At 38.5% G+C, this 20,443-nt stretch overlaps 2 protein-coding genes and 1 pseudogene across 2 annotated transcripts; all 3 read left to right on the plus strand.

Annotated features, from left to right (window-relative positions):
- Positions 1 to 680: 680 nt before the first annotated feature.
- Positions 681 to 1,486, plus strand: LOC107305383 (annotated as a pseudogene).
- A 7,292-nt stretch (positions 1,487 to 8,778) lies between these two features.
- On the plus strand, positions 8,779 to 12,740 carry LOC102700395. The gene has a single exon (XM_015843364.2). It carries the CDS (start codon positions 9,617 to 9,619, stop codon positions 12,332 to 12,334), a length of 2,718 nt encoding a protein of 905 aa, XP_015698850.2. The 5' UTR covers positions 8,779 to 9,616; the 3' UTR covers positions 12,335 to 12,740.
- A 2,519-nt stretch (positions 12,741 to 15,259) lies between these two features.
- On the plus strand, positions 15,260 to 17,821 carry LOC102711932 (B3 domain-containing protein LOC_Os12g40080-like). Its single transcript, XM_006664093.2, has 6 exons — positions 15,260 to 15,376; positions 15,667 to 16,087; positions 16,176 to 16,387; positions 16,598 to 16,865; positions 16,944 to 17,134; positions 17,328 to 17,821. The coding sequence occupies exons 1-6, from the start codon at positions 15,260 to 15,262 to the stop codon at positions 17,580 to 17,582; spliced, it is 1,464 nt and encodes a 487-aa protein (XP_006664156.1). The 3' UTR covers positions 17,583 to 17,821.
- The last annotated feature ends 2,622 nt before the right edge of the window (positions 17,822 to 20,443 follow it).

Here is a 20,443-nt window from a genome sequence, read left to right on the forward strand (position 1 = left end):
TCACTCACTATTCACGTAATACATATACGGTATACGTACGTGTAGTCGTAGGCAACCACGCGTGCATGGACGGTACACGTTACGACGTAGTCCGTATCGCTACCAATACATACTCCTGGGGCCTCGAGATACCTGCTGGTGGGCCCAAGCCTGTCGCTTGGGTCAGGTTTCACATCAGGCCTGGCCCATTTATCAGCAGCAGGCCCAATTAGAGCTTAACGGGCTTAGATGGGCTGGGCTAAAACCCTGCATTTTACTCTTTGGTAATCTTCTCGTCGTCAGATGCTGGCTGAATATGTTGATCTCTTGGAATTACTGGCCAATCGCCATGGATTTGCTGCTTCTGCAAGAGAGTAAGGAGTTAGTAGGAGACTAGGGCCGCATTCAGCTGAGGGGATGTTACCCAGCACAAAAAACATAGTAATATATTAGTATATGATTAATTAATTATTAGTTATAAAAAATAAAACAAATAGACAATATGATATTTTACAACAACTTTTCTTTAGAAAAATTTCACAAAAAATACTCCATCGAACAGTTTGGAAAACGTGAACGTGAATTAGAGGGAGTGCCGAACGCAGCCTAATAGTATTAACTTTGCCAAGGGCCAATTAACAGATGAAATGGTAGATGATAAATGATACATTGTTTGTGGATGGTTTAATCTAACCAGTGCTATGATGAGCTCGAGCCAAGATGTACAACATGCACAAGATGGTACGCCTAATTGCTTGGCTCGAACTGACATCACAGTTGCTCCATGCTTAGAATAAGCACGAGTCCTTAATCTTTTTTTTACAGGAGATCAGCTTGATGTTCATCGTCTGCAAATTGGAGCTCATCTCCAAGATGAACCCAGGTGTCATGTCTGCTCCCCTCATCCTTTTGGAGTTGGCCTCTTCGCTGTTTGCTCCCCATTGATCAAAGACGCCCTAGTTGATGCTTTTGGTTTCCATTACAATGATACAAATGGTGTTAGATTCATCATAATCTTTCTCATAGTTAAATATCCATGCTATGCTACGGATTTATGATGTGTTATCAAATTTTCTTATATTAAATAATCACCTTAATTTGAATTTATACGTAGATATCAATCTATATTTATCTGATTTTTAATATCAATAAATTTGAAGGCTAAATCATAAAACTTTAGTGAGGATAAGTGATTGCAGCAGATTTACTGCCACCCTACACTACTACTTATTTTTACAGGAGTATATATAACTAGAGAGCGGCACCTGCTGATAGGAGGGGTTGGTTCATGCTTTTGGGTTTCCCCTAGGTTATCAGACCACTAGTTATATCTCCCGATAAGACGATTTATTTGGCAAGCTTGATTACTGGCAAGAGAATGACAATGTCCCTCGCAGAGTGATGGCAAGGACATTTTTTTTAGTGAATGGATGTTGTGCCTAGAAGAATTGTCATCAAGGAAATTTCACTTCAGGGAGTATTGGATTGTTCAAGTCTTCTGCCTTAATAGTGATTTCTTTTTTGTTGGCCCTAATGCTCCAGATGAAGATCTTTTGCCTCTTGGAGTCAACCCCCACCCAGATCATGGATATGGGGTTTAACCAGTTCGACCGATGGAAGAACATGTTGAGCCGTTCAGGGGGACAACTAGGGATACCGAGGGTTAGTTTGGGGGGACTTTTAGATTTTGAGAGGCAGCTGTTTGGTAAACAGCTTCTGAGAATCTAGAAAAGTTCTGAAATCTAGCTTCTCTCAGAATTTGTAACTATAGATTCTTAGAAGTCGTGGACCGTTCGGGAAAAACTGTAGCTAGGAGTAACTCTCCCAAACAGGCCCTGAGATTAGCAAGAAGAAAACTAAGCTATTCCACAGTCTGGTGTTATCGCAACCAAAACCAAGTCAACCAGAATCAGGGTAATGAGATGCAGGTTGTGTTAATGCTGGAAGAAGAGAAAGTTGTGTAACCTTTCCTTTTTATCCCTAAATCAGCTAAAGTCTTGCCGGAAGAATTCTACTCGAGGAGACAACCTTTCTTAAACATTTCTTCGCAGAATAGAAAGGCTAACTCTGTCCTCTTCCCGCCAAATTTCAAAGGTAAACTTCCACAAGTCAAGTATGTATTATTTGAACACATTAGATGAGAAAAATGGAATTGTTGGCTGGGCTAACGAGATGTAAGATTGTATCCTTACCTTTCACTTAATTAGTTGGGCTTGCCTTTGGGTACCATGAGACCAAGAGTAATTGATTTTGCTCCACTGGTCGATAGAGTGGAGAGAAGGCTTACTTCGAGTGCTTCCTTCCTACCAGATGACGGTACACTTGCACTGATTAATTTAAGAGTATTTTTCTTATCCTTGAGTAGATAGTATAAGGTATCACTATTTTCTTGGTATCTAAAGTACCAAAAGGTATTAAATTTTATATAGAAAACAGTGGTACCTCCTGATATCTTCTCAAGAATGATAAAGTTACCTTAATTCAATAGTTTCATATTTGGCAACTTATTATATGCGCCCTCTCAAAATAAACATAACAGTGACTGAAGCAATTCATACTGCAAGAAGAAATTGCTTATGCAGGGCAACTAAATTTCTGTTAAAAGAAATGTTTTTTACTATTCTTGAGAAGCATCTTTGATATACCAAAAATTTGAATGCAAAATTCTAGTTTGTAGTCCGGTTTCTGTTCTACTGTAGATATGACCATGATTAAAACTAATTAATGTTCCACACTTTTTAACACCGTGGAAAAATGTGTAAGACACCGTAGGTTATTATTTAACTAAATCATTTTTGTCAAACAATAATCCAGTCTTACACTTTTATCTACAGTGCTAAAAGTGTGGGGGCATCATAAAAACTAACCTGCAAAGGTGTTATTGTAAAACACCTTTTTTTAAGTTAACAGCACCGTACAACAAGAATAAGAATCAGCAAAAAAAAAAAAAACTCAAAAAGTCACCCCACTTTTCTTCTCTGACATAAGTATGAAATTTACAAGAACTAAGCAAGTACTACACACTCTAAATCCCAGTGTAAAAGATGCTTTCCAGTCAAGTGCATGCCCATGCTTAACCCAACAAATCACCGGACTGACCAGTGGCCAGCATCGTCAATTTGCCAAGGCATCGGGAGACTAAAATTACTGCTGCACATTACACCACATGGCAACAGCAGTAAACAAACAGGTTTCAAACCTAAGCTACCCCCTCTAATCTCACATTTCTTCAACGCTTGCAACCAAACGCTCACGCCATCTTCTCCAGACCTCGATGCAGATGCAATGGTTTGCAAGCTGAAGAATCTGCTGCTGAAAAAAAGTTTTTTGCCTCTCCAAGACGACAAGCAACGAGCTCTGCAGTAAACAAAAGAGAGAGAGAGGCTGGCAATGGTGGATGGAGTGGACACGGACTATGAGCAAACACAAGGCAACAAAGATTAAATTTTTAAGGGAGCAGATGTAGCAGAGTGGTTTACTGCTGCAACTAGGCATGGTCAAAGAGTGAAATGGTATTGTAAGTGTAGGCCAGTACGGTTTACTGTTCATCTCTGAAGAAAAGAATTCAGCAGTCTACTGACTGGATCACAAGTATTCAGAACATTCAGAAGTCACCAATCAAAACACAACCTTGTAAAAACGAATGAACCAACGAACTAATTTATTTATGTGTAAGACTTTTATATCTATTTTGTTAGTGGATTAAAAGAACTACGATAGAAAACTTTACAATTAACTTCAAAATTTTAAATTTTAAAACATGACTGCAGTGATAAGCCAACGAGCAAACACGAGAGCGGTGACTTGCATAAGTAGCAAGCAAGCAGAATATGAATGAGAAAAATGCCTATTGAGCAAGTTGTTATCTGAAGCAAAAGAACCCTTCTTTTTTACACATATATAGGCCCCGTTTAGTTCCGAAAAATGTTTAAAAAAAACATCATATCAAATCTTTGGACACCTAAATAGAGTATTAAACATAGATAAATCGAAAAACTAATTGCACAATTATGTGAGAAATTGTGAGACGAATCTTTTAAGCCTAATTAGTACATGATTAGCCATAAGTGCTATAGTAATCCACATGCACTAATGACGGATTAATTAGACTCAAAAGATTCGTCTCGCGGTTTCCATGCCAGCCGTGAAATTCGTTTTTTTCATTTTTGTCCAAAAAAACCTTTCCGACATCCGATCAAACGTCTGATGTGACACGCAAAAATTTTCATTTCACCAACTAAACACCCATAGAGGTTTTTGCACATGTAGAAATCCAAGAACTCTGCAATTAAAGAGCCAGCAGCACAGAGGGGAAGAAAACACCCCAAATCCAGCCTCTTCTCCGGACATGCTCTCTCCAACCCAAACTACAAACAAAAAAAAAAAGAGCTCTTGGTGTTTGGAGAGACCTTGTGAGATGAGCTGTGTGACACGGGAAAGGACAAGAGGGTGATTGCCCCAAGCTAGGGTTCCTCCCTACTTCAGCTTACTTTGTTTTTGTTTTGACGTGTTATGTGGCCTTGCCCATGTCTTCTTTGCAAGTGGGGTGCAATAGAAAATTCAGAAACTAGTACAAAGTTAGGGAGCAACTAATGCTAGCAGCTATCAATTAAAAAAAAGGTAGTACCATTAAAAAAAATTAAAGATGGGTAGGTTTTGTTTAGAGCTTTCCAGCTTACTACAAAAAATGGTTGTACAGATGTTCTTCAGCATGGTTGGTTCAGAGTTTGGATCATGGTGATACAATTGATATGTGTTTACAGACCAATTTGTCAATGATTAGGTTAATGAGTAGAGGCAATTGGGAATACAATTTGCAGCTAATCTGTACTAGAGACGGAATGGAATCTTAATCTGAATTGCTAGGGACAGTTTTTTACATGGGTATCTGGAAATGAGATCTGTGCCCATGGCACTGTGTGAGCTGACTTAGGAAGTCTTGTCTGCTCATCCAGTGATCAGATAATATGTCTATCCTGATTCCTGATCTATAGCTTTAACTCCATCGGGTACTTATTGACACTGTAAATTCACTTATTGACAAATTTTCCATTAAAAAAGTGATTCCTCTCTTGCCCGTGCATTTGGCGTATTTTTGTTTTTTAATCCAATTATTACACGCCGTAACTAGTGGCAGTTATAGGGTGGTACATCCTCAATTTTGGTCTAGAAAAACTTACTCCTATATCCGTTCTAAATCCACTTTATAGGCATGATCCATTAAACTATTTATATAATATTTATAAATTATGGATTTATTATGATGCTTTTGCCTTTTAGTGTATTTATAATGTTACAATATATTATTGCTACATTAGTGTTATATTTTGAGCACATTTGTATATAAATATTGGGTTCACGATGTTATAAAATATTGAAGCGTGGAACAGGACCACCTAACAAAAAAGAAAATTCCTAGAGCATCACCGGTTATAACTCCATTTGGTTAATGCTCATTTAACATAGAGCATATTAACATTGCATCCCTTATCTATGTAATTTATATCAACCTAACGTGTCTCTCCTTTGATAGGGTCATCAACATCGTCACCTCTGTATGTGTTCTAATGACCACCGCACCTATCACCTATGCCGTCGACCATTTTCAACATGTCCCTTATGATCAACCGACTTTTTGAGATTGCCATGGGGTCTTCAATAAATAGGGTCAGGATATAAGGGTTAGCAACACCGTAATGATGGCTTGAAAAGAGAAGGATGAGAGAGAAAACATAGACGCTCATGGATCTAGTAATGATAATATGTTTATATTGGAGTAAATGAAGATGCAGCAACAAGGCCAACTATATTGACGGATGGTCAAATTTCCTTCATCGGCAAACCAATAGAGGAGATAATGACATATTATGAGATGTAGTCATGGAGGTGAGACAATTTGCTTAAATATGTGGGAGCAGAGCAAGATAATATATATAGCCGATGAGGTCAAACCCTAAAAAGTCTTTTATCTAACTTTTTTTTCTTATGAATTTTCTATGCACAAAACTGATTCGAGGGCAGATACTCTATAAAAGACAATCACGCTTGGTTGACTCAATGATATAAATAGAGTGTAGCGCATCATATTTTTAAATTGCAACCGAAACTAATAACACCATGATATTTTAGTTAAAAAGTGATGTCGAATTAAAAATACTTATAACCATAATGGCAAAAATGCAAAGCATACCAATTTAATCTAGGTGGCCTAGTAAAATTATATATAATTGGAGGTACAGCAACATTGTCCTTGGCTGAATTTATCTTAGTCCCTTGTCCTTGCCCCATCCTGGCTGTGGGTGGTCCTACTTTTGTCACCACAATAATTGTACAAAAACGTGGGCAGCTCATAAAAAAAAACAGGAATTTTACTTCAAAGCCTTATGCAAGAACATTATTCAGGGTGTTGCCCCACCAAAATACTTGGAAATGGTTAGACAGCCAAGATCTACCCAGAATGCTGAGTAGTTCTATATAAATTCAGAACAGATACTGTTCTTAATTTATCAACCTACTCATAACCATGTGTATGCTCCCCCGTTTTTTTAAAGTTAATTGGATCCTTATCATTATAAATTTACATGTTTTGAAAAATATGTCGTTACTATTCGACTAATTAAAATGATGCCAGTATAATTGTACAACTATTCAAGATATTCCACTGTGTATCCCTTCAACACACTTTAACCTTTTTTTTTTAACAAATTGCCCACCATTCCCTCCTAAACAACTGCCCTAAGTGCATATGGCAGTTTGGTCCCAAAAATTTTTAAGTACACTGTAGGGATACATGGTGGCATATCTCAAATAATCATGAAATTGTAATGACATCGTTCTAATTAGTTAAATAGTAATGGTATTTATTACTATTTTTAAAAACAAATAAATTTATAATGCCATGAATCTAAACTTTTTTGAAACCACACAATTATGAAGATACCATAGCTTATTACAACCCGTAAATATACACCAAATTTTTACATTATTCTGCCAGAAAAATACCTGTTCCTACCTAAATAAGGTGAAATTCTCGAAACCAAATTTACAATCGCAAAACTTGTACCAGTACTCCATGGCATGGCGAGACCAGATCACACAGATGAGGCCGATCACAACTGTTGCTATCATTCACGGTGGTCACTAGTCAGCGCTGCTGCTGCAGCTGCAGCGTGAAATACTCATAAGAAAAAAGTTTCAGACTTTTTAGCGACCGCTCACAGTTTCACAGGGCCTATGTGGCCATTTGACCCTGTCTTGTCCATCTACATTACACACCTGGATTCTCTGTGCATCACAATACGTGCGATGATTAAGCTGCTTTTGTAGCGCACTTTTCGAATACCTAGACAATAAACAATATAGTTTTTTTTAACTAATTTATATATAAAACTTTATTATTTTATCATTTTAAAATATATTTTATTTTTAAGTAAATTTCATCATTTGTACCACTGAAATAGTTATAAAAATAAGAGAAATTTTCATCTTGATGTTTATGTACACAAAGAACACAATTGAGGGATCAAATGCCTATACTAGGTTGTGTTAAGATGAAAGATAAAATATTATTTTATTTTATTTTTATGGTAGCTATTTAACAGTATTAGCCACTATAAAATTAAAAATCTACCTAGAAAGATAAACTAATAAACTTTTATAGACTTTTTTTTATAAAAATATACTGTTTGATAGTTCATGGGTTGTGAGTGTAAATGCCGACAAAAAGATCATGCAAAAGAACCGTAACCCAGTCAAGAAATAAAGAAAATCTACGACTAAAGTAGACATGTGATAATACTATGAATCTCAAATCGCCAGATTTTTCTATTTTGAAACTTCTAAAAAAGTTAGTGGCGACCTATTGCATCTGCCACCCCTTGCCTTGTTAATTTTACAAACTATCTAAAACAATTAAATCGAAATATATATCAATATATAAAATCAAATTGAGATGAATATCCCAAAGAAAAACTATGTGCAATAATTTCAATAAAAGTATATATTACTTATTTATAATAGACATATGTTATCTATAGTAAATCACATGTATTCAGCCCGTATCTAAAAAATTAATTAATAGATCAAGATTAGAGTAGCAATCATAGATAGGCCCGTAGCAAATCATGCAGTGCATGGGTGCTGCGTGGATCACTGAACTGGAATATAAAAATATTGTGTTGCTTTGCAGATATATGGAAATTGAAGAGGAATACCAAAACTGTTATTGAACTGTTAATTGCATACAGTTATCATTAAGGAGGGCAGTACCAGTATTAAATGTCAGTATTGATCAGCATTAATTATTTTGCAACTGTAACTGAAACAACTTATTTCAATTGGGGGACCGATGAAGATTAAAGAACAAACAGATAGACTTTTTTTTTGAGTTAGTTCTTATAAGATTATCATATAATGGGAGATAAACATGTTCATTATTATGAGCACGAGGCAAAAAGACAGAGAGCCAATGCCACAAAACCAGTCAAGAAAATAATCATTCAGACGACAGAACTTTTGCTTTAAACCCCATAGAAAAATCATGACCAAAAGCACCCAATAACACTGCATTTAAATGGTGAAAAAAAGTCAATGCCCAAATACTTGCTTACCACTAACTTTACAGCCCAATGTGAGCCCCAGGAAGAGAAACAAAAAAATATTAAGGTAAAGCCAATAATAAGAGTACCAAACACTTTGTTTTTACTTGGTGGATAGTACTAAAGCCACACTGAGCTACACTAAAATAGTGGCAGTACTTTGCTCCAAAGTGAAGTGTAGGAACAAAACCAAAACGAATAAAAAAGTTGGTGTTTGCTGCTAGTAGTAGTTCTTGGAAATGAATGCAGCCCTCCTCATGATGCAAGGCATTTAGTGAGAGCATTCAAACCACTTGCAAGAGTTTGGTGAGAGGAGGGAGGCTGTGAGATTTGTTCTGCATCTGAGCTAAGCTTAAGCTCAAGCTCAAGCTAAGCTAAAGCTTCATCCCTGTGCTTCCTAGCTGTGTTCTTCAGTTCTCCTCTTCCTAGATTTGGAGATTTAGCCAGTCCACTGCAATTATTCTTGCTGAAAAGCAGAAAAAGAGGAGAGTCAAATCTTTAGTTTTTCTTTACATATATTTTTGCTGCTCTCTTCTTTGATGCTGGGTGCCCTTTTCTTTAATTTGAGTTCTTGATCCTGCCAAAAGCAAAAGCCCTCACTTTTAGCTGAGGAGGATGAGAGGAGAGTCCAAAAGGAAAAGGTGAAGAGTGTCCTCCTTGCATCTCAAACCCTCCACCCTCCAAACTCCTTCAAAGCAAAAGCTCCAATTTTTACCACAAAATCTGCATCTCCCACTGTTTCCACACTACCAAATCCATTTTCCCACCCGGAAACCCTCAAATTCCTTCATCTCAGACCTCCATTGCCATTCTGCCGGCGTTGTTGATGCAAGAAATGCCCAGTTTCTTTCACTTGTGAGCTCTTGATCCATAGTTCTCCAAAGATCCAATTTTTAGTCCGCCCAAAGCTGCAGTTTTTCCGCAGCTGCTGATCCGAAATCTCGGATTTTTTTTGCTCCACTCGATGCCTCCTCACTCCACTCGTTGATCCAAAACTGCCACGAAGAAGAAGCTGCGATTTCTCCGGCTGCTCGATCCCTATGCATCTCTCCCTATGGAAGCCCCTCTCCCACTGCGCCGCCGTCTTCCTGGCCAAGAATCACCGGCGCCGCGGCGGCGGCGGTCACGGTGGCGGGCACGGCAGCAATGGCCACCGTGACGACCCGGCGTCGTTCCTCCGCCAGCTGCGGGACGCGCTCGACGCCGCGTCGGAGGACGGCTCGCTCTGCCCGCCGCCGGACATTGCCGGCGCGGGCGCCGACGCCGACGCCGCCGTGTCGCGCTCCCGCTCCCTCGCGCGGCTGCGGGCGCAGCGGGATTTCCTCCGCGCCACCGCGCTCGCCGCCGCGGCCGGGCCCTTCCGCTCCCTCTCCGACATCCCGCTCCTCCCCCACGCCATCGCCAGCTTCCTCTCCATGTACCCCGACTACGCCACCACCTCCGACGTCGACCGCCTCCGGCTGGAGCATTACTCCCACCTCGACGCCCCCGGCGCCGGCAGGGTCTGCCTCGACTACTGCGGCTTCGGCCTCTTCGACTCCGGCTGGGACTCCTCCTCCTCGTCCTTCACATTGTCCGAGCTCAATGCCAACCTGAGCAACCACGCGCTCTACGGCGGCGCCGAGGCCGGCACGGCCGAGAACGACATCAAGGAGCGGATCCTCGAGTACCTGAATGTGCCGGCGAGCGAGTACGCCCTGGTGTTCACGGTGAGCCGTGGCTCGGCGTTCCGGCTGCTTGCCGAGTGCTACCCGTTCGAGACCAACCGGAGGCTGCTCACAATGTTCGACCATGAGAGCCAGTCTGTGAGCTGGATGGCGCAGAGTGCGCGGGCCAAGGGTGCCAAGACACGCAGCGCGTGGTTCCGGTGGCCGACGCTGAAGCTCTGCACAACGGAGCTGAGGAAGGAGATCGTGGGCAAGAAGAGAGGACGGCGACGGGATGCCGCAGTCGGGTTGTTTGTGTTCCCTGCACAATCTCGGGTGACCGGCGCCAAGTACTCGTACCAGTGGATGGCGTTGGCACAGCAGAATGGCTGGCATGTGATGCTTGATGCAGGTGCACTTGGCCCCAAGGACATGGATTCTCTCGGGCTCTCGCTGTTCAGGCCAGATTTCATCATAACCTCGTTCTACCGGGTTTTCGGTGCTGACCCAACTGGGTTTGGTTGCCTTCTGATCAAGAAATCTGTTATTGGGAGCTTGCAGGGGAGGAATGGGTGCAATGCTTCTGGGATGGTGAAGATTGTTCCAGTGTTTCCGCAATATTTGAGTGACTCCGTTGATGGATTTGATGCAATGGATGATCTTGAAGATGATTCTGGTGTCCACAAAGATGAGAAGTCAGCGTCTGATGCCCGCAATGGGTCGCAGCTGCCAGCATTTTCAGGTGTGTACACATCTGCTCAGGTCAGAGAGGCATTTGAGAGTGATCCTGGCCGGGACAGCAGCTCGGATAGGGATGGGGCGAGCACCATATTTGAAGAAACTGAGAGCATCTCTGTTGGTGAGGTCATGAGGAGCCCGGCATTCAGTGAGGACTGTTCTTCAGAGAATTCTTTCTGGGTTGATGTTGGCCAAAGCCCATTGGGGTCGGAAAAGGGCGGTCAGTTCAAGAAAGGGAAACTTGGATCCCCATTACCATCTTCTTGGTTTGCTGGCAGAAAAAGTAACAAGAGGATGTCACCGAACTTAACATCTAGGATATCAAGAAGCCCTCTTTATGATGGTCAGGTGGTTTCTTTTGATGCAGCTGTATTATCAGTTTCACATGACGCGGACTGCCTCAAAGAGGACCCTGAAGAAGAAATATTTGAGAATGGTCAGCGGAATCATTTCAGGCAAGTTAGTGAAATCCAAGAGGAGCCAGAGGTTGAAGAAGTTGCATGTCAACATGCTCTGAACGGCGATGTGGATCACAAAGAAAGTGCTATAAGAAGGGAAACTGAAGGGGAATTTCGGCTTTTGGGAGGGAGGGATGGAAACAGCAGGTTTGCTGGGGGTCGGCTCTTTGGTGTTGATGAGATTGACGGAGCTTTAAGCATGGGCCGTAGGGTTTCATTCAGCACTGAAGCAAATATTATTGTGGATAGACTACATCGGGCCTCAGATGCTGCAGAAGCTTCTGGATATGCATTTCGTGACGATGATGGTTGTGTGAGTGATGGGTATGATGATGCTCAGGACTGGGGCAGGAGAGAGCCAGAGATAATATGCAGGCACATTGATCATGTTGATATGATGGGGCTTAACAGAACAACTCTTAGATTAAGATACCTGATCAATTGGCTAGTAACTTCACTGTTGCAGCTGAGGTTGCCAGACTCAAAAGATGGTGATGCAGACCATCTTGTCCATATTTATGGCCCAAAGATTAAGTATGAAAGGGGAGCTGCTGTTGCTTTCAATGTGAAGCAAAGTAATGGCACTTTTGTTAATGCTGAAGTTGTCCAGAAGATTGCTGAGAAGAATGGCATATCCCTTGGTATTGGTTTTCTTAGTCATATAAAGTTAGACCTGAATCATAAACAGTTAAATGGAGCATTTGATATACCTGAAGCTTCCTTTTATAAGAATGGCCGCAGAGACAGTAAAAACGTAACCGTGAGAGTTGAAGTTGTGACTGCTTCCCTTGGCTTCCTTACTAATTTTGAAGACGTGTACAATATGTGGGCATTTGTTGCCAAGTTCTTGGATCCTTCATTTCTAGAAAGTGAGCGCTTCACCATTGCTGCTGACCACTCAGAAGGACAAACTTGAACTTTATCTGTAATTTGCATTCTGCAAAGGAGAGGAAGGTGATTTTTCTCCTTTATGTCTTCGAGGAGTATTTGGTAGTGGATTTAGCAGATTTGTTTATTCTTTGCTTAGTTCCTCGAGATGTGACTTTTTTTGTTTCATGTAGAGTTTGCTCAAATATGTACCAGCAGCTCACCAGTAGAGCTCCTTTCCACTGAACAATGTTTGTAAAGCAACTCACTGCCCCACTCGAAATGAAATAGTTTGAGTGCTTTGTGATACACTTGGTTAGGCGTGTGTTCATCATGCAGTTTTTACTGTCACATTTACAATTTTTTCTTCAACTTTAAGTTTGATCACTCAAAAATCAATTGGTGTTGCTGTATACTTCTCTTCTGTTCATGAAGTAAGAGCTGAAAATGATGTAGAGCATTTTAGGCTCCAATTTTCTGGCATTTTGTTTTATTCAGTCCAACCTGTCTATCTTTTAGAGGTAGAGTCATCCAGTTGAACTTGAGAACTTTTAAGTACTATTATTGTGCTTTTGGTTTAACATCAGTTGCGTATTGTCTCAGTGTGGTATTGTGTAGGTTACCCTTTTGGCACCTTTTTTTTCTATGTTAGTGTTTGTTAAGTTTCTTTCTCCAGGATCACACAATGATATTTGAGTGTATTCATTATCTTTGATATGATGAAACATTACGAATCCTGTTTTTATGCCGCTGTGAGCATATTTTGTTCTTCTTCATTTGATGTAATCCTAATGATTTGCCTGTCCTGGCATTGGTCCATAACGCAAATTTTTGTTATTTTGTCTGAGATGAGAGTTTTCACATTGATAATATCCTGTATAGATGCTCCTTCATGCCAGTGAACCAACATATGGAAACCACTACTGAATTTTTTGAAGCATGGGCTTTTGCAGTCCAGGTATCCCAATTTACTTCGCATGTCATTTTGATGGCCCCCAGTCACTAGTAAACTAAAACTGGAAATTCCGTGATATCGCGAGATATCTTTTAAGTTCCAGGTTAAAATTGTTATTGTTCCTTTCCTCTTTGATTGTAAATTTTCATTTTAAAATTGTTATGGCTGTGCTGTGTCTTGTCAATTTTCAGTACAGATTTATACAGCAATGTCGTGCACTTGTATCTTGTTAAAATTTAGTGCTTAATGTTGATTTCATGAGTTTATCTTTTTAATTACAAATTGTAAATGACGCCATTTCATATCTTTATAGTATATAGCTATGAAATTCTGATACACCATTTTTTAAAGTGATATAGAAAGCATTCATCATTGTATTTGATATGGCAAACATCAGATCTGTCATGTGTATCCACATCTTATGTTGAGCATACTACATTGTAAGACATAATAATATTATTAGGAGGAAAATTTTCGCATATTTAAATTGCATTTATTGTAGCAAACATTATCTGGTCAATATATATTTTTTATTCAACATCTCAACTAGAATTGTATAATTTTGTTGGAGTCAGATACAAGGCCACCGTACTACTCCTAGATGTCTATGGCAGAAAGCCTTGGCTGATTCTCACTTGATTTGGCCTGGCTGGACCTGATCAGTGACTGGTCATGCTCAATTCTCTTCACTCAATTTGACAGGCAGGAATCCAGGATGCAGGCGAATCTTCCAAAGAATACCAAACCAGAGCAGAGTGTTTTCACTGGACATAATTAGTCCTATTCTTTTCTTGACAGTGGAACAATGGGTTATAATGCACATAGAGATATATCTCGAAATTAGATGTGGGTACCTGGACTTGTAATTTTTTGATTCCTCACTAATATCTGAAACCGCCACCAATGTTGAAACATTGCTCACTGAATTCTGTTCAAGCCTGTTGCTTTCCTGTCCCTTACTAATCAGTTCTACACTTCTCTTCACACTAGATTTCTATTAACTGAAATAGATCTTAACATGTAGTACTCAGGTGTTAGCTCTACCACAATATACTGACAAAATCTTACAGCATTCTTTGAACATTGGTGCTCTTTCTTATCTTCTTAGACTTGCTGAAAAAGGAAATGATTCCTTTGCAGTTGCTGCTCAGAAGACAAAAGATTCCCAGTAGTAATTATGTTATGCTTCTCTTAGCATCCTACTACCACCAGAATAGATTTCCAGATAAGGCTTTTTAAAAGAAAGGATAAGCTGTCAGTGTTTCATGGTAAAACACATCATGATTTGGTATCCTGATTGGCCTCTATATTTGGACGGTACTTGGACATAGTTTGTGGCTACTGGCTGCATCTCTGCTCTGTTGGCTGGCCTTAGAGCTGATTTGCAAAGGTACGTCTCCTCCTATGATTTTTCTCTCCTTTTTGATCTTTGAATCATGCAAATGAGGACTACCCAATGATCCATGCGTTCTTAAGTGCATGTTGTCTAGGTGGGCTTCTTTTAATCTAGAAGTACAGCCAAGTTATGCTTTCAAGATGGCTTTTATCACCTTGATGTACTTATTTTGATTTCAATAAAAGCTTCCACTTTCTGAAAAACAGCCAAGTTTTGTATTTGATGCAGCCAAGCTACGTACTGATAAACAAACATCTATTCGCTTAAAATAAATGAACAATTATCCAAGCTATGTATTCATAAATGATATGTTTGATAAATTAACAGCCAAACTATGTGCTGATGCACTTTTAATTTTTAAATGAATCAGGTTTTGCTAGTTATGTCAAACAGATACCTTTTCTGGTTCAATCAATAGCGTTTGTCTCATACTGTCATATTTGCTCTATAATTGGTTACCTACCAACTGTTATAAATTGGCAAATTACTAGTTTTAGGGTTGCTTCCCACATATTTTCCTGTTATATGTGAAGCATGGCCTGTTAGTGTCTGTGTGAGCAAGTGCATAGATTTTTGAAATCTAACAAGTTCATCTCAGTTTACATGGTTGGAGTGGTCACATGATGGAAAAATCTCACAGTGCGTGCAAGAATTGTGTTATAGATCATTATTGGCACCACATGGACGATCATGGAAAGAGTTTCATCAAGGTTATGATTGGTGATTTCAAAAATGGACTGGTAAGACTTTGCTGATTACACTATTGTTGTGTATGTAGAGTCAAACATGTGTCTTCTATGGTAGCAACTTGAGCTAGCAATTTACGCTGATTTTAATACAGGAGTCGGAAATTCAAGAGTCAAATTTACTGTCCATTTAGCAGTTACTTATCAGTACATGCTTTACCACATTTTAAACAAAGAAAATCACTGCAACTTTCATTATCCATGTTATGTTCCTGTAAATCATCTGTGGTAGCACGACTACTTTCTTGTCCACAAAAAAAGTAATAATTAGTTTGTTCCTGCAGACCATACCAGAGAAGTTTGCACAAAATTTTAGAGGACATATACCTGAAACAATAAACCTTGAAACTCGTAATGGCAACAGATACAAAGTTCGACTTGTCAAGGAACTAAACAATCTTGTCCTGCGATCTGGATGGGCAAAATTTGCCAGTGCTTATGAACTTGAAAAGGGTGACATTTTGGTGTTCATATATAGTGGAAACTCCCACTTCAAAGTTTGGATTTATGATCCAAGTGCTTGTGAGAAAGAATTATCCTGTGCCAATATGGAACAGTTTCCTTATGTGCAAGAAAGGAGCATATCTTATGATAATCATACACGACTGCGAAAAAAAGCAAAGTCAGCTAATCGGTATGTTGATAGCTCTAGTTACAGTAGGGAAACTCTAGAGATAAGTCCAGCAAGATCTTCATGGAAATCAAGTAAATATTTCAAATGCATAACTTACATTTCTTACTAATTATATTGTCTTGTGTACTAAAATACACATTTTTGGCATTATATATGCAGCTGAAAATGTCTCATCTTCAGAAGAACATGATGAACCCGTCAATTCAGACTGCACCCAGAAACCAACCAAGTCTTTCTGTGACTTACCAAGGATGTGCAGCATGACCAATGCGCAAAAGGCTGAAGTGAATGCTCTTGAGAAGAAAATTCAGCCTCAGATTCCATTTTACATCACAACCATAGACAAAGCAAGTGTGACTAATGGATCACTGGTATGTATTAAATTTCAAAATTTGTGTTGTGTAGTCAGCAGGTGGAACTTCTGTAGTTATGTTAATTGGAGTTTTTCTGAAACGTTGCTGTTTATTAGATCCTGTTTGATAAATAATAAATTCAGCTTGAGTCTTGAATTATTCATCTCTACTAATATTAGTGATTAATGAAACTTGTAAAATGACATAGTCCTTAATCATTTTGAATAGACCATCTCGAAGGATTATGCTGTCAGATATCTTCTTCACGAAAATGAGACCATCAAACTCTGTCATTCTGGACGTAGCATGACATGGGATATCAGTTTGGACATTGAAACTGATGATCAGTATGCCATTTCAACTGGTTGGTTGGACTTCATTCGCGACAATCATTTGCAAGAAGGTGATACCTGCGTATTCGAAGCATCAAAAAACAAAAGGGAAGTTGCATTGATATTTCATCCTCTTAAGCAAAGCCTTCACTCAAAGCCACCAGGTTATATATGTAACACTTGAAATCCCCTTGACATTTTTAATTAGTTTCTGACCGATTTTGACCGGGTCTTTTGTGCAGGATATGCTCCTTCCACCAGGTGTCCTAGGAATGGAATTAGTAAGCCTAACTACATTGTGACAAAGTTTACCACTCTATCTGGTAAACTTGAGAGAGAAGTGGAAGCCAAAGTACAAGCTATTCAATCTGAAATACCCATTTTCGTAGCTGTCATGCGGGACAGCTGCATCAGAGGCAATGCAAGCGTTCTGGTGAGTAAGCTATAACTTAGCACTGCTTTTTTACGAAGTAACAAAAGAAAAAAAAAGTAACAATCGAAAGTTTATTCTCTGCTGATTTAGAAGTCAGAACACAAAAATAATAGAGTAAAAAGTTCTCCTCGGATTGCTGCTATACTTGTTCAATTTTGCTGATACTGTTACTGCATTTTCTATATGCAATCAGTGCTTCAATGCAAAATATGCTGCTGAGTATCTCCCACGAGAGAGCAAAACTATGAGGCTTCTGCTGCCCAAGAAGAAATACAAGTGCAAGGTTGCATTCCAGATCAATCACAGAGTTCATAAGCTTGTTGGAGGTTGGAGGAAATTCATTGGCGACAACAAATTAAAAGTAGGTGATGTCTGCCTCTTCCAGCTGATGAAGAACGAGAAGCTCACGATGTTGGTCCATATCATTCGAAAATCTGAATATTGCTGATCCCATCTGTTGCTGCTCTTGGTGCTGATGTCCTTTTATGTAGCAATAGCTAATGGCAGTGCTTTTGTGTTAGAATTGCTAATGCTCGAAAACCTGAATATTGCTGATCCATCTGCTGCTGTTGGTGCTGATGTCCTTCTATGTAGAAATAGTTAATGGCAGTGCTTTTGTGTTAGAATTGGTGATGCTTGTGGGCTAGCTTGCCAGCCTGAATCTGAATGCAACGAGCTACTGCCTCCGTCCCATAATAACCTTATTTTTCATTTTTTCGTGTCTAACGTTTGACCATTCGTTTTATTTGAAATTTTTTTGCAATTAATATTTTTATTGTTACTAGATGATAAAATATAAATAGTACTTTATACGTGACTATTTTTTAAAAGCTTTTTTACAAATTTTCTAAATAAGACGAATGGTCAAACGCTGGACACAGAAAAACGAAAAATGAGATTATTATGGAGACGAAGGTAGGACTGATGTAGTAGGAATGAATTGAACTTCCATCACCTGTTCATCATGATTATTCCAAATGAATCGGCTCTGCTCTTCTCTGCAATGTGATAACCTTTTCGTCCATCTCCAATGTGAAGAATCGTGTTGCTCCCACGCGTGCGACATTGGATGATCAGGTCTCTGCTCACTTCATCTATTTTCGACTGGTCACCCTCCCGCTCGACTCCGGTCTGTTGGATTGAGGTTTGTCTTGCGCAAATCCCTTCTTTTATTATCATATTCTTCGAACTATTATTAAATGGTGTGTTTTCATCTACCGACTCTTATCAATCAAGCTGAATAATCTTTTTTCTCTACCTATTTTCTCTTGTCAACCCATCATAACTTATTTTATTTAATTCAATCTATTTCCTTAATACTTTGTTCAACTTTTGATGATACTATCTCTGTCTTAGAAAATTGTCTCTAAGATTTAAATTTGCTCCAAAATAGTTGTCATTATCTGAGTATTATTTGTTCCATCAGTTACCTTCTATTCAATTATTTTTCTATTCCATCCTTAACCATCCTTTCATTCCCGATCATACGATATTTAATGAGAGATACATCTTTTCTTCTCAAACCCTAATATATGAAAATTAGAATAAAAACTATTTAGGGATAGAGGAAGTACACCCTCCATTTTAAAAAAAAGTTTCAACCCCGGGGAATGAATCTGGATGGGGGTACCCAAATTCATTTCTAGAAATCCAATATTTTCCTTGAACGAAGTGAATATATTTTGGGAAGTTGTTAGTAGTTCAGACATCAAACTCATTTCTACTTCATTCTAAAATATAAACATTTCTAATATTTTAATCAAATATCATAATATAAGTATTTTTAGTAGTACTACTTATTTTATCAATAATAGTTCATTCAATTTTTTTTGTTTATTATCGTATACTCTCCCATCGCCATCCATCGGAGAGCGCATAGTCTTTTATTTTGAACCTCAACCCATGCTAAAAATCTAAATATATTTATATTTTGGTACGAGATAGTAGTATGCGCATAAGACCTTCCCTAGCTGAAAAGTCATGCCAATGAACATAAAAGACTAAAAAAAAACTAAAATGTCTTGTTCAAAACCCCAAAGAATTTGTTGTCTATTTTTTTCAAATTACAATGCATTTGGATCTTATTTTAACATCTTTCAATATAATAATTAATTCAAAAATAAAACATTTTAGGACAAATAATACGAGGCAAAGACATTTTTTTTTGTTGGCTGTAGGTAGTGTCATCGTATCAGTGTTCTCAGTAGATCATCGTGTCAGTGTTTCGTAGAGTAGCTAGAGCTCACGAGCGCAGCGGTCATGTCCTAAACCATATTCTCTCACTTTGACAACAGAGAGATCTGTTGAAAAATCTTTGCCAAAGATTCCAAAGCAGAGTGCTCGATAATTGTGTCAGTTTCTCCGTGCACTAGCGGCCAAAATTTAAATTCTAAATTTTAAATTTAAAGTTGATTTTAAAGTTTTTTCATTGTTTGTTTAATTTTTTTATATCAAAGTTTTCCTATTTTCGAGCATTTTTTCTATCTTTGAGAGGTACCGTATGATACTAAAACAGTGGTACCTCCTGCTACATTCTTAAGGACGATAAAATTGCTTTTATTTTTCAGTTATTAGATACAATGTTTAAAGTCTTTGTTTTGTTTGAAATATTTTTGCGATTAATACTTTTATTGTTACTATATAATAATATATGATAATACATGATTAGTACTGTGTGAATAATTTTTATAAGCTCGTGTATAAATTTTTCAAATAAAATAAATGGTTAAACTTTGGATAAAGAAATTAAAAAATAAAGTTATTTATTGGACGAACGTAGTATTACGTATACGGCAATGTGCTAATAAAGTATGGATCAGGTCAGTCGTGGCAGTCAACCAAACACTAACATAGTAAATTATGGTGCGTTTAAAGTTTGGGGTAGCAAACTTCGCCAACCAGATAAGAGCATTCTGGAAGGCTCATCCAAATTTCTGACCATCTAAAAAGATTATTTATTTATATTAGTTATCACTTTTATAAAATATTCATATTACATTGTCCATATATTTTCTTAATATTTCATCCTTACTTTTTCTCGTGTTGTTATTGCTCTCATCTCTTGTGATTGGATGTTAACATATAAAGGAATAAGAGCGAACGTCCATATTTAGATTTTCTTTTTTTAAAATAAGATGATGTTTTATTTTTGGATGATGATAGAGTATTTGCCGGAGAAACGTTTTCCCCCTCACTTAATCTATTTTTCGGATGGACGATGGGACAGCGAATTGGCTAGGAATGCTTTAAACAATCCCATAATATTTTTCACGGGCTAGTGCAATTCTCTCTCTCTCTCCACATTTTTGT

Source organism: Oryza brachyantha, chromosome 12 (genome assembly GCF_000231095.2).
Source record: "Oryza brachyantha chromosome 12, ObraRS2, whole genome shotgun sequence".
In the NCBI taxonomy this organism is placed as follows: Eukaryota; Viridiplantae; Streptophyta; class Magnoliopsida; order Poales; family Poaceae; genus Oryza; species Oryza brachyantha.